This window comes from Rhinolophus hipposideros, assembly GCF_964194185.1.
Source record: "Rhinolophus hipposideros genome assembly, chromosome: 8".
Taxonomy (NCBI): domain Eukaryota; kingdom Metazoa; phylum Chordata; class Mammalia; order Chiroptera; family Rhinolophidae; genus Rhinolophus; species Rhinolophus hipposideros.
The window spans coordinates 87482272-87497057 of record NC_138054.1 but is presented as its reverse complement, the minus strand read 5'-3'; the positions used below and the strand labels follow the sequence as shown (position 1 = coordinate 87497057).

Below are 14786 nucleotides of genomic sequence, written 5' to 3'. Positions count from 1 at the left end.
GCAGTGGTTTTATTATATTCACTATATACAACCACCACCACTGTCTAATTCCAGAACTTCCACTTCCCCAAAAAGAAACTCCTTACCTCCCAAATTCTTTCCTCCTCCCATCTACAAATTTGTCTCTATGAACTTGCCTACTTTGGGCGTTTCATATAAATGGAACCATGCAGTATGTGGCTTTTAGTGTCCAGCTTCCTTTCCTTTGCATAATGTCTTCAAGATTCATCCATGTTGTCGCGTGTGTCAGGATGTCTTTCCTTTTTATGGCTGAATAATACTGCACTGCGTGGACAGACCACATTTTGTGTATGATGATGGGCCTTTGGGTTACTTCTACTTTTTGGCTATTATGAATAATGCTGCTATGAACATTCATGTACAATTGCTTGTGTGGACATATGTTTTCTGGCCATTTATATATCTTCTCTGGAGAAAAATTTTCTTAAATCCTTGGCTCACTACCAAAATACTTAATAGACTTTTTAAAAAAGAACAATTTTAGATTTATAGAAAACTTGAGCAGAAAATGCAGAGAGTTCCCATATGCCCCCTCTCCTTCACCTGGTCCCCCTGGTTCCCCTGTTATCAGCATCTTGCATTAGTGTGGTACAGTGTTATAGTTGATGCACTGGTATTGGTACATTATTAACTCAAGTTCATAGTTTAAGGTTTACTCTTGGTATTGTACGTTCTATGGTTTTTGACAAATGTGTAATATCATTTATCCGCTATTGCTGTATCATACAGAGTAGTTTCATTGCCCTAAAAATCCTCTGCTCTGTCCATTTATCCTCCCCCACCCTTTCCCATTGATCCTTGGCAACTGCTGATCTTCTTACTGTCTCTATAGTTTTGTCTTTTCCAGAATGTCATGTAGTTGGAATCACAGTATGTAACCGTTTCAAATTGGCTTCTTTTACTTAGAAATATTCATTTAATGTCCCTTCTTTTTTGCCTATTTTAAAATTGGGACATTAATTTATGTTTAATACCATTTTAGTGATCACCAGGGATGTGGGTTGAGAGGTGGAGGCCGCCTCAGTGACCCCACCTGCCCTCTGTTCTCATCTAGAGAATACTCTGGAAAGACGGGCTGAGCCTGCCGGCTGCCCTGCCCAGCTGAAAGCCACAGCAGCATCCTCTCTCATGTTCTGGACTGTCCCTGGGGGGAGGTGTCCTCTGGACCCCTTCCCTCGTCCTCCCTCTGTCCTCTGTGACCCTTCTCTATGTCCCTTAGATGACCTCGTGGAGAAGAAGCCATGTTCATGGAACTCCTCCCGTGTCTGCGAGTGCCGGCCTGGCATGTTCTGTGCCACAACAGCCATCAACTCCTGTGCCCGCTGCTTCCCCCACTCCATCTGCCCCACAGGGATGATTGTCAAGTTCCCAGGTAAGTACCCCACCCTCAGCCCAGGACCTTGGCTGATGCCGCCTCCCCTACCCTGACCTCCAGGTGACTTCCCACCTCCCACTTCCTCCTGCCTGTGGGACAGATCACATCTCCTTTCAGGATGATACACCAGGCACCCAGCACCCCCTGGGTGCCCCTTCCCCTCACCTGTGTCCCAGGCTCAGAGACCCTGGTGGCCCAAGGCACAGGGCTGGCTGGAAGAGGTCTTGGGTTGGTTTGAGCCTTGGGGCAAAATTCTCTGATGCTTGATAAACAAGAAAGAAACCTCAAATCTGTGTCCTGGGAGTTTCCCAGATTAGGTCTGGTTTCCCTGTTTCACAGTCGAGGCTGTGGGGACAGAGTCCCAGAGAGCGGTTTCCAGGCTCTCGGCCTCACGTGGAAAGGTGCTGACTCGGGTAGTAGATGGCCGTCAGCTGTGGCTAATTGGCCATCAGCTGTAACCAGTGAGCCAATTAGCCACTGACATAACTGCTGCGGCTGCGTTGGTGTGTTAGTTGGTTGGCAGGCAGAGAAGCGGACAGCAGGTTGCAGGTCGTGTGGATCCTCCAGGGAGACTATGGTGGTATGACTCCCCTACCTATGGCCCCGTGGGTGTTCCTTCTTGGCCTAGCCATATCTTGCGTTCTTATGTGGGGAGCGGGACCAGAGACCCCGCAGGCCGCCCTGCATGACAGAGGCTTTGGGAGTTAGTTGGAGTAGCCAAGAGATTGGGCACCAGGATCAAGATGGAGAAACTTAGGTTCCTTTTCCAATGTGCTATGTGACCTCAGACAAGTTCCTTATCTTCTCTGGGCTTCTAATTTTCTGACAGTACAAGGAGGGTCAGTGGCCAGAGAGGTGATCAGGGCCACAGAGTCTGTGTGGGTGGCATTGAGAGTACCTTTCAAAAGGGAGGCATGGGGAGTGGGTGGGCTTTGCACCACAGCCCAGAAGAGATGCCACAGCCACACAGGGAACATGGGGAGGGAGCAAGATGGGATCAGAGGGAGCCATGTCCAGTGGGGAGAATAGTGCCAACACTAAGCCCATGATCTTTTCACCCAACCTGGTTCTTTTCCGAAGCCCCCTCCCACTCCCTTCTCCCCCACCCTCCTTCCTTCCTCCTTTCCCTCACTCATAGCCCTCCACAGCCAGTCCAACCCGCAGTCCCGTAGATTTTACCTCCAATTCTTTTGCCAGTTCCCCACTCCACAATTGAGGCAGGTTGCTCAGGACCACAGAGCAGAGCCTCTCCCAGCCAGGGTTTGAACCTCACCCCCAGACCTTGTCACCCCACCACACTGCAGACACACAAGGTAAGTCAGCATTGCTCATACCTACCTGCACGGCAAACATCAGATCATATCGCACACGGTGGGGAGGGGGTCACTGTCGAAGTGTTGGGGCAAGGGTCCAGAAGAGGAAAAGGGATTTACTGGCATTGATTTGTTGGCAGTTACTGTATGTCACACCGTGTGATAGGCACATGAGATACACTGATTGTTTAGCCTTGTGAAGAGTGTAGTATTATAATCATTTGACTTGCCTGGCTCAGCTAGGACGTGACAGAGGTGACAGGAGAACTCAGGTCCACTTGATAGGAAGTGTTGTGTGTTTTCCTCTCCACTCTGCCTCTACCCAGTCATCTTCAGGACTCTCTGGGTTTCAAGTAACAAAGTCTGACATAGTTTTGGCTCATGTAACTGAAAAGTCTGGGGATAGCTCTGAATAGCTTCAGGAATGGCTGGATCCAGGAGCTCTGCCTTTTCCTACCTCTCGTCTCTACTCCACTATGTTTAGGTATCTGTAAGCTGTCTACCCACAGCCGCAGACTTGCTTCCTTTCCAACCCCAGTGGAAAGATAACTTCTCCTTCCTACATTTTCAACAACCAAAAACAAAACCTTGAAACTGCATCTCATAGGCATGGCTTGCATTGTGAGCCCATCCCTGAGCCAGTCCACCATGGCCAGAGGAATGGAATGGATTGATTGGTCCAGCCTGGTCCCATGGTTACTCCAGAAAGGGAAGGGGCTGAGAATCAGTCAGTCCCAGCCCCTCAACACAGATACTGAGATTGGGAAGAATAATTCTCTGGGGAAAATCGGGCTGCTTTACCCCAAGGTGAAACGGATGCGAGGCAGGCACAAACAGCTGATAGCCGCTGTGTTTCCTAAGCGCCCCATCCTGGACTACGGTTTGTGGTGGTAAAAGTCAATTCCTGGAGTCTTCAGACTCGTCAGTACCAAGTCTGGAGGCATTGTGTCCCCCCCTGCAGGTACAGCGGAGAGGGACACTGTCTGTGAGCTGCCTTCCCCAGGGGCCAGCCCTGACTGCAGCACCAGCCCAGAGGACTGCAAGGCACCCGCCAGGTGATTCCCCACCCTCTCCCATCCAGCTAACCTTCGTGAGGGGCTATCTCACCCCACAGGATGCCCAGGACTCAGCTGGGCTGGGGGTGCGGGTGGAGTTCAACTGGGTTGGTGTCAGGGCTCCAGGGTGCCTCTCTGCCAAGCCCACAAGTCATTTGAGGCCCTACTGTGTGTCCAGCCTGCTCTGAGTACACAGAAGACCCAGCAGCCTAGAAAATAGCCTTTGTTCCCAGGAGCTGACAGTGGACCTGCTAGAGACTGTGGGCAGAGGATCTGGGGACCCTTTCTCTGTAGAAAGGGTTATCCCTGAGCATAGACCTCCCCTGCCCCATCAGAAGAACTGTCAGTCCAATCTCCGGCTTTTTTTCCAGTGGCACCACCCTCCAGGCCAGACCCCTCTGGACCTCAGCAAGCTCCGATGCCAGGACCACACTTCTCGGAGGGGGCCCTCCCTTTACCCCGGAAAATGATTCCAAAATGATGAGGGATCCCAGCTCTCCTTCCTCCATGGGGAAGCCCAGTCTGGATCCAGGTAATTTCTTCAGAGAAGCTGCGGGCTGTTTCCCAGAGCAATGGTGTCTGATTGGTGGGTAGGCGACCTGTGTGTGGTGGTCTGGGCCACTGAGCTGTGGTCTTCCCCAGTGGGGCAAGAAGAGGTCTGAAGGTCTCCTGGGGCTGAGGCCTCGATGGCCAGAGTAGGTAATGGAAGGACTTGCTCACTTAATGCCACTTTTAATCCCCTTCTGTTTGCCAGACACTGAGATAGATGCTGGTGCTTCTAACAGCACAGGTGAGCCTCTGCGAGTATCGATTTGATGCCTTCCTCGTTCCCATGGTGACAGATGAGGGAGGACCAGTTTGCTCCTGTTTATTACTGAATAGCCAGCCTTCCACTGACATCACACATTGCTTATCCAAATTGTTTTTGGATATTTGAGTTGTTTCTGCCTATTGGCTATAATGAATAACGATAAACAAGTCTTTGTATGAATGTATGTTTTCATGTCTCTTGTTGTTATATTTTTTAAATTGATTTGTAGGACTTCTTATAATTCTGGGTTTTGAGCCCTTTGTCCTATAGTTATGTCTTCATATCCTCTGCCACGCTGGGCTTGCCTTCTCATTCTCTTTATGGTGTCTTTCCATGAAGAGATGTAGAACTTAATGTGGTCAAATTGATCCATCTTTCCTTCATGACGAGTGCTTTGTAAGTCCTCCACTGAATTCTCAAAGGCATCCTACATTTATTTTCTAGGCTTACTACTGTTTTGCCTTTCATGTTTAGCTCTGCCGTCCACCCTGACTTTTGGGTGTGGCGTGAGGCAGTGGTCACGTTAAAAATGTCAACGAGGATATACAGTCGAACCAGCACCACATATCCAATGAACCGTCCTTTCCCCATGGATCGGCATGCTGGCTCTGCTGTGCGGCTGTGATTCTGGCCGCTATTCTAGTCCATGGGTCTTTTTGTCTATGCTGTGTAAATACCATACTATCTTAATTACTGTCATTTTTTTCAATAAGTCTCCATGGATGGTGGAGTAACTTCTCTAACTTTGTTCTTCAACAGCATATTGGCTCTTCTTGGTAATTGGCATTTCCACATACCTTTTAGAAGCAGCTTTTCAGATTCCAGAAAACGTCCTGTTGGGATGTTGATTGGATTGCACTGAGTCTGTAGGTCAGTTTGGAGAGAATCCACCTTGTCGCAGTGTTGAGTAGATGGCATAGCCCTACACTTACTTGACCTTCTTTAAGTTCTCCCAGTAATGCTTTATTACCTTCTGTGTAGAGATAGTGACATCTTTTTCTTAGATTTCTAGGTATTTGATATTTCTGATGACGATGCAAATGGCATCTTTTTCAAAATGTCATGTTCTGACCCTTGATTGTCAGTGTGAGCATGAACTGTGTGAAATTGCTGATGTGTGACAGCTGGCTGGCCTCTCAAAGTGACAATTTCATGTAGTTCAAACCAATAGACAGACATTCAGTGGATTTTGCTGTCGTAACATTAGATCCAACTATGTTGTTAAATTCACTTCTTCGTTTTATTAATGTACCTGCAGATTCTTTGGGATTATCTGTGCCCTCGGCGACGTCATCTGCCCATAACAGATTGACAGCTTCCTTTCTGCACCTTCCCACTTTGATTTCTGCTTCTTGCCTCATTGCGTTGCCTGGGATCCCCGTATCATGCCGCTTAGTTGTGAGAGTAGGGTATCCTTGGCTTGCTGCTGATCTCAAAGGGAAAGTGGGTACCAAAGCTTGAGGAGCGCAGTGACACAGCAGTGAGCGTGGGGAGAGGGTGCTGGCAGAGTGGAAATGGTGGATCATTGGTGGGGCGGACTGGAAGCCCCGGGGGGGAGGGGTGGAAAGAGGGGGAGGCTCAGAGCCTCTCCTCCTGTGTGGCCTTAGACACATTCCTTGCCTCTCAGAGCCTCACGACTCCCTCTGAAGGACTAATTTCACATGTGGCGTCTGGGAGCTGGCTGTGGAGCTGGGAGGCTTCAGTGATTGCGGGGGAGGTGAGGTCTCTGCCCAGGTGGCCCCGGCCTGGAGCATCTCTGCTTCTTTTCCCAGGGCCATCCCGGCAGCTGTGCCTGCAGGGGTCATCTGACTGCAGGAAGCAGTGTGATCAGGACTACTTCCTGGATAGGGACGGTCGCTGTAAGGCCTGTGTGAGCTGTTCAGGAGGTAAGAGCCTTGTCTTTCCTCCAGGGGTTCCTTCCAGGGAGCAGGGAGTTGGGGTCTCACAGGAGAGGCTGAGAGTCTGGGGGTGGGGAGCCCACATTTGGTCTTGGACTGTTCAGCCCTTGAGAACCTGGTTTACCTCTGGCGTTTTGAGCAGTCAGCTTCTAGGGGCAGTTACCCCTTTTCAGAGAGCTTCCATTCTCTCACTCTTCCTGCAAGGAAATATTTGTTCATCACCTCCCTGTTCTAAACTTGTCTCATGATTTTTCATAACTATCATGTGATACACGGATTGCTATTGTCCCCATTTTATAGAAGAAGAAACTGAGGCTCTGGGAAGTCAAGGGACTTCCAAAGGCCACAAGCCCTCGAGGCTGGCAGGGCTGGAGTTTGAACGTAGGGCATCTGCCACCAGGTTGTGGGCTCTGGTCACTCCACTGTGTGCCTCTTAGAGCACACCCTGGACAAGCACTTACTGAGTGACATCCTACTGTGCTGAGTGAGCACAGTAGGATGGCATCCTGACGGTGTTTTCCCTGCGGCCAGCTCACCGCAACCTCATAGCACCCCCATCTGCCCCATGACTTCCATGACGGCCACAGGGAGCAGGGGAGGTGACCTTGGACCCAGGCTGCCATTGTTGTTAGCTGCCCAGCCCACTCACAGAAGTCATTGGGGGAATGCATGATTCTGTCTCCTTGTCCAGGGTTTCTTTCATGCAGTAACCCAGACCAGAGTCAAGGGAGGCCAGAGAGAGGAAAGAACACTCAATCTGTCATCCCTGGGGGCCACTGTTCCAGTTACTAAGGCCACGTAGCAAATTTTCTTAAAACTTAGTGATGAGAAACAAACCATTCATTGTTCTCATGGATTCTGTGGGTCAGAGTTCAGACAGGGCAATGAGAGGACAACTGGTCTCTGCTCCCTGTCGTCGTCTGGGGTCTCAGCTGGAAAATACAAAGGCTGGAGGCTAGAATCATCTGAAAGCTTATTCATTGATGTGTCTGGGGCTTCATTTCCTCTCCATATCGGCCTCTGTGTGGCTTACTTTGGGCTGGAGACTGGATTATCTCAAGGCCTGGAAACTGGATTCCAAGGATGGGGTGGGCGGTGGGGGTGTGTGGTGGAGAAGCCACAGCCCTTTTTATGACCTAGCATCGGAAGTCACACGGTGTAACTTCCCCCACATTCTACTTGTTGAGTCAAGGGAAGGAAAAACTCAAGTTTCTTGGTGGGTAAGTGGAGAGCTCTGGAAGAGTAGATAGGGCCAGAAATATTGTTGTGGCCATTGTTGGAAAAAATATAATCTATCACAGCCACTACTTCAGATGGAGAAACGAAATGGCTCTGGGCCCACGAATTCCTTTAACCCTCATAGTGGAAGCCCCCTGAGGCAATGGAGTGGGTAGAGCACAGGGGCTAAGAGCATAGGCTCTGGAGCTCAAGGGTGTGGGTTCAAACCTTAGGTCAACCACTTGGTAGCTTAAAAACTCCAACTCCAGCAAGTCTCTTAACCTCTCTGTGCTTTGGTTTCCTCATCTGTAAAATGGGTATAATAACAGTCCTATCGTGTTTCCCTGAAAATAAGACCTAACCGGAAAATAAGCCCTAGCATGATTTTTCAAGATGACGTCCCCTGATGCGTCTTTTGGAGCAAAACTTAATATAAGACCCGGTCTTATTTTTGGGGAACACGGTATCTCAGAGAGTTGTTGTGGGAATTAAATAGGTTAAATTAGATTAATCTGCGAAGAGTGCTTAAGAATACTGCCACATGCACTTGCTTATATTAATAGCTATGGTAATGATAAAAGCTGTCATCTTCCCAAGTCATCTCACTGAAGGCTGAGCCCACTCTTGCCATGCTCTGTACAAATTTCCCAAATCCTCTCCAGTTTCCGCTCTCTCTGGGGATTGCAGGAAGAGACTGTGCGGTCCCTTATCTTTTTCATGTGAGGTCTCTAAGTATCCCACCCAGGAGAAGTATTTTTACTGAACAAGTCACATTTGTCTAATCTACTGATGCAATGACTTTATTTTTTTACCCATAAATAGAGCATGCAAAATATTCCCAAGCATATATAAGTGCATTATTATACCTCTTCTTTTACAAAACCTCTAACATTTTATTTTTTGCTTTTGAAAACAAGAACACTTTTTATCAATTGAAAAATTCAAACCTATTCAGAGGTAGAGGGAACCAGAAATGGTTACGGGCTATCCCCGTTTTAAAGAATCATCAAATCACGGCCAGTTATGGTTCAACTATGTCCATGCCCTCTCACCCCCGTCCTCTGGGTTATTTTAACAACTTTATTGAGATGTAGTTGATGTACAGTAAAATGCACATGTTTAAAGTGTGCAATTTGGAAAGTTTTGACATATGGACGCCACTGTGAAATCATCACCACAATCAGGACAATGAACTATCCATCACCTCCAAGAGTTCTCCTGTTCCTCATCATCCCTCCCACCATTCCCCACCTCTGCTCCCATTCCTAGCCAGTCATTCTGCTTTCCGTCACTGTGGACTAGTTTGCATTTTCTAGCATTTTTGATGAACGGAATCATATAGTATATACTTCTTTCTCGTCTGCCTTCTTTCACTCAGCTTAATTATCTTGAGCATGGCGGAAGATCTGCTCAATGGAACAAATGAGCATTTGCTCCTGGGCCAATGCTTCTCTGCCCTCCTGGGGGTTCTCTGCACCCCCTGCCCTTGCCATTCCTGGTCCTTCCCTATGACCCTCCTTTGTGTCCCTTAGGTGACCTCGTGGAGAAGACACCTTGCACGTGGAACTCCTCCCGCGTCTGTGAATGTCGACCGGGCATGGTCTGTGTCACATCAGCTACCAACTCCTGTGCCCGCTGCGTCGCTTGTCCCATCTTCCCACCAGGTATGGTCACCAAATGCCAGCGTGAGCAGTCCATACCCGCAACCAAGGGGCAGAGGTCTGTGCCCCTACAGCTGTGCCTCTCCCCACCCCCACCTGGGCACATGACCTTCAACCCCAGCTGTTAACTAGGTCAGGTTTGGGCTTTGTTTTTTCTTTGAATAGTTAGATCCAGTGAGTGGAATAAAATCCGAATTTGTCATTTTGGTAAGATGATTTTGGAAAAACCCAAAAACTTTGTATCATCAATGATTTTTTGAATTCTTTTTCCTAAAATTGTGGGGCTAGTAAAATCTTGAGTTGTTTTCTAGGCTGTTTTATTGACTCAAGATAGATGAATATAAGTTTATGAAGAGGCTTCCAACTCAAGATGGGGGACATTTGCTAGAGCACAGAAAATTATAACCCCTGGACAGTGGGGGGACAAAAGCATTCATCAGCAGCTGAGAGATTTCAACAAATTTCTAGGTGGTAGAAAACAGAGGGAAGGGTATTGACACATGAAACAAATTGGAAGAAAGATCACCCTAGAGTTCGTTCCACGAGGGCTGCAGGAAGAGTGAGGGGTAACTTGCTCATAAGATCCCGAGAGAGGTTCTGCGCTCAGAGCAGGCAAGTCAAACAAAGGACGCATTTGAAATGGAGAACTGCAAGATGCAACTTCATTTTGAACATAAAATTTAAAAATTTCTAACAATGGTGTACCATGGGCACTGGCCAGTCTGAACAGATGGTGCCTGGGTTTTTACCCCTGATGACAATAATCGACGTTTTGGCTAAAGAGACTGAGGGGATATCTATGGAAAGCTAGGGCTACCAATGTGGTACTGCCCTATGGTCTTTGCCCTACTGTATATTCTGCAGTAAAGCCCTCTTTGTGTGTTTGGGAATACGGGAATACGCCCTCTCCATAGGCTATCTCTGCTCAGTCACTGAAGTGACGACTGCCAGCTCACACTCCCTGCCTGGAGGCACAGAGTTCCCAGGTGGACCTCCTACTCAGGGAAGAGACCCATTTTGAAAAGGACATACTAACAACACAGCAGAAGAAACCCCAATAGCTGCTGGAATATTCAGCGCAATCCTTTTTCTCATAATATAAATGAACAGTAACGATCTTCAGACTTCGAGAGAAATCAGGGAATAAAAACATAGACAAACAGGAAAACTTACTACAGATGAAGCAATGATCAATCTAGGAATACAAGAAAACTGAATAGAATTGAATTAGTCCATAGAAAAATTCCAGACGTTGTTAACATCCAAAAGTGAGAGAGAATGCTATGAAAAAGGAACAATGAAGGAATAGAGGACAAGAGATAGCTTTAGGAAGTGTGCTTCTTACCCACCTATTGCCTCTCAGCTCCCAATTCACCCTTCAGGACCCTGTCAGCTACAAAGGCTTGGACTCTTCAAGCATTTCTTATTGTGAGCACGATGTGAGGCTTTGCCAGTAGAGGGCACTGGGGGTCCATTGCAGGAGGAAAGAGGCTTCTCTGGGCTTCCTTTGGTTTTTGTTGCTCCTGCGACGTAGTCTGTCAGCAGGGCACGTGGGTGGGACATCAAGTGGTGCCCTACCTAAGTTGTGCTCCCAGAGTAGGCAGTCCCTTGGCAACCTCACAGCCCGAGTCTAGGCTTGCTGACCACCTTAGTGTGGCCCTCCCAGTTGACACATTCCAGGCCTCATGCCATAATTCCCTCTGTGTACCCCCTACCAACCTTGGGTCTTCCAAACCTCATTTCTTGCAGCCCTTCCCAACATAGTCACTGTGTGCTCGAGGCCTTGTACCCACAGTGGTGCCCCAACTTTCCCTGTGTGTCTGACCTGAAAAATAGGAGGTTCAGGAGAAAAGGACCTACCAAGAGCAAAGCAAGATAAATGAAAATTTCTCCTGCCTAGACGTAAAAATCTACTACCATTTATTTATTTAAAATTTTTTTCAATTATGGTTGACATACAATATTATATTAGTTTCAGGTGTACAACATAGTGATTAGACATTTATATATATGAAGTAATCTCTCCAATAAGTCTAGTACCCATCTGGCACCATACATAGTTATTAAAATATTATTGACTGTATTCCCTATGCTGTACTTTATATTCCGTGACAGTTTTTATAAGTGGCAATTTATACTTCTTAAATTCTTAATCTTTTTCACCCATCCCTCAACCCCTCTCTCATCTGGCAACTATCAATTTGTTCTCTGTATCTGTTTTGTTTGTTCACTTATTTTGTTTTTCGATTCCACATGTAAGTGAAATCATATGGTATTTGTCTTTCTCTGACTTATTTCATTTAGCATAATACCGTCTAGGTTCACCCAAGCTGTCCCACATGGCAAGATTTCATTCTTTTTTTATGGCTGAGTAATATTCCATTCTATAAATGTACCACACTTTCTGTATCCATTTGTCTATCGATGGACACTTAGGTTACTTCCATATCTTGGCTATTGTAAATAATGCTGTAATGAACATAGGGGTGCATATAGCTTTTATAATTAGTGTTTTGGATTTTTTTCAGGTAAATACCCAGAAGTGGAATTGCTGGGTCATAAAGTAGTTCCATTTTTAATTTTTTAAGGAATCCCTTACTGTTTTCCGTAGTGGCCGCACCAATTTGCAATCCCTCCAAAAGTGCACAAGGGTTCCCTTTTCTCCATATCCTCTCTTACACTTGTTGTTTGTTGATTTATTGATGATGGCCATTCTGATAGGTTATGAGGTAAATATCTCATTGTGGTTTTGATTTGCATGTCCCTGATGATTAATGATATTGAGCCCCCTCATATGTCTATTGGCCATGCATTTTCCTCTTTGGAGAAATGTCCTCTCTGACCATTTTTTAGTTGGATTTTTTTTTTGTGTGTGTGTGTGTTAAGTTGTATGAGTTCCTTATATGTTTTTCATATTAACCCCTTATTGGATGTATCATTGGCATGTATCTTCTCCCATTCAGTAGGTTGTCTTTTTATTTTGTTGATGGTTTTCTTCGCTGTGCAAAAACTTTTTTTGATGTAGTCCCACTTATTTATTTTTTTCTTTTGTTTCCCTTGCCTGAGGATACATATCTGAAAAAAAAAAAAAAGAAAGAAAATACTACTAAGAGTGGTGTCAAAGAGCTTACTGCCTACATTTTCTTCTAGAAGTTTTATGGTTTTGGGCCTAACATTTAAGTCTTGAATCCATTTTGAGTTTATTCTTGTGTATGGTGTAAGAAGCTGGTCCAGTTTCATTTTTTGCATGTATCTGTTCATTTTTCCCAGCGCTATTTATTAAATAGGCTGTCTTTACCCCCAAGGTATATTCTTGCCTCCTTTGTCATATGTTAAATGACCATATAGGCATAGGTTTATTTCTGGGCTGTCTATTCTGTTCTATTGATGTATAAGTCTGTTTTTATGCTAGTACCATGCTGTTTTGATTACTATAGCTTTGTAGTATAGTTTAATATCTGGTAGCATGGTAACTCCAATTTTGTTCTTCTTTCTCAAGATTACTTTGGCTATTCAAGGCCTTTTGCAGTTCCACATAAATTTTAGGATTATTTGTTCTAGTTCTGTAAAAATGCCATTGGTATTTTGATAGGAATTGCACTGAAGCTGTACTGATTGCTTTGGGTAGTATGGACATTTTAGTGATGTTATTTCTGCCTATCCATGAGCATGGTATAGCCTTCAATTTCTTTCTTCAGTGTCTTATACTTTTCTAAGTACAGGTCTTTTACGTCCTTGGTTAAATTTATTCCTAGGTATTTTATTCTTTTTTGATGCAGTTATAAGTGGATTGTTTTCTTAATTTATCTTTCTGATAGTTTGTTATTGGTGTATAAAATGCAACTGATTTCTGAATGTTAATTTTGTGTCCTGGTACTTTACTAAATTCATTTATCAGTTCTAATAGTTTTTTTGTGGAATCTTCAGGGTTCTCTCTTTATAATATTGTGTCACCTGCAAATAATGACAGTTTTACTTCTTCCTTTTCAATTTGGATGCCATTTATTTCTTATCTGATTGCTGTGGTTGGGACTTCCAATATAATGTTGAATAAAAGGGATGAAAGTGGACATCCTTGTGTTTTTCCTGATATTAAAGAAAAAGCTTTCAGCTTTTCACTATTGGGTATGATGTTAGCTGTGGGTTTATTATATATGGCTATTATGTTGAGGTATGTTCCCTATATCCCACTTTGCTGAGAGTTTTTATCAAAAATAGATGTTGAATTTTGTCAAATGCTTTATCATCTATTGATATGACCATACACTTTTTATTCTTCATCTTGTTTATGTGGTGGATCAAGTTAATTGTTCCAGATCTTGAATGGAGTTATAGTTACAGGGAGGTATACATTCTTCAAAATTCACCACTGTACACTTAGGGGACATTTTCTTCTATATAAATTATGCCTCAATAAAGTTGATTTCAAAAGAAAAGAACTTTAAAAATGGAGACTACCTTTAAATATCAGGAGCTATTTAAATTTATTTATTTATATTTTTTATCAGGTTTCTCTTAAGTAAAATTAGAAGGTTTATAGTCACCATGCCACCTTCCTGAATGAGCACAGTTGGCTGGAGATGAGGACCACCTTTTTTCCATTTTGATTTTTTGAAACACAAATCTGATTGTCTCAGCCAGCTATCACTGCAAGAACAGTACATTACAAACAACCTTGATATTCATTTCAACGTTCATCTCTCACTCTGTAGGTCAGCTGGGTGGCTCTGCTGTCTTGCCTGGGCTCCTAGGTTTGGTTTGGGTTTGCTCTGTGTGTTTCTCATTCATACTTTTGGGACACAGCAGTGGGCTGGCTACCCACCTGGGGCACAGTTTCCTCATGGAAGTAGTGGAAGTACAGAAAGGGGGGTGGGGGTGAGTGGAAGAACAGCCTGGAAACAGGCACACTGTCACTTCCATCCTGTTCTGACCAGACAAGTCACACAGCCAAATTCAGGCATCAGTGAGTCCTGGACATAGACAGACACTTGCTTCAACCTGGAGGAGCTGCAGAGTCACCTGGCAAAGGGTGTTGATGGGGCAGGGTAAGGAGCTAGACCCATAATGCAACCTACCACACTGATCTCATCCCATCGTTAATTAAAATCATCACTTTGGGAAGAAAGGTCCGACTTTTAAAAACAGTTTTATTGAGATATAATTTCTATGCCATAAAATCTATTATTTTAATGTACAATTCCATGATTTTAAAGAAATTTACAAAGTTGTGAAACTATCACCATGGTAAAAAAAATAATAAAAATGGGGCAGGACTCTTAGAAACAATAGACAAATACAGCACAGTTGGAAGATACAAAATCAAGGTACAAAAATCTATTGTGTTCCTATATACTAACAACTAAATTTCAGAAAAAGAAATGAAGAAGACAATCCCATTTGCAATTGCAACAAGAAGGATAAAATAACTAGGAGT

General features: G+C 45.0%; 1 protein-coding gene across 2 annotated transcripts in view; it reads left to right on the top strand.

The window, feature by feature from the left end:
* The window catches only part of TNFRSF8 (TNF receptor superfamily member 8), a 50168-nt gene that overhangs the window by 15166 nt on the left and 20216 nt on the right, over nt 1-14786 (top strand). For both annotated transcript variants that reach the window (XM_081056711.1, XM_081056710.1), the window contains 5 exons: nt 1241-1393; nt 3671-3764; nt 4136-4296; nt 6348-6461; nt 9224-9355. In XM_081056711.1, the coding sequence (XP_080912837.1) occupies nt 1306-1393; nt 3671-3764; nt 4136-4296; nt 6348-6461; nt 9224-9355 (589 nt within the window). In that variant the 5' untranslated portion in view covers nt 1241-1305. The remainder of the gene's footprint in view (nt 1-1240; nt 1394-3670; nt 3765-4135; nt 4297-6347; nt 6462-9223; nt 9356-14786) is intronic.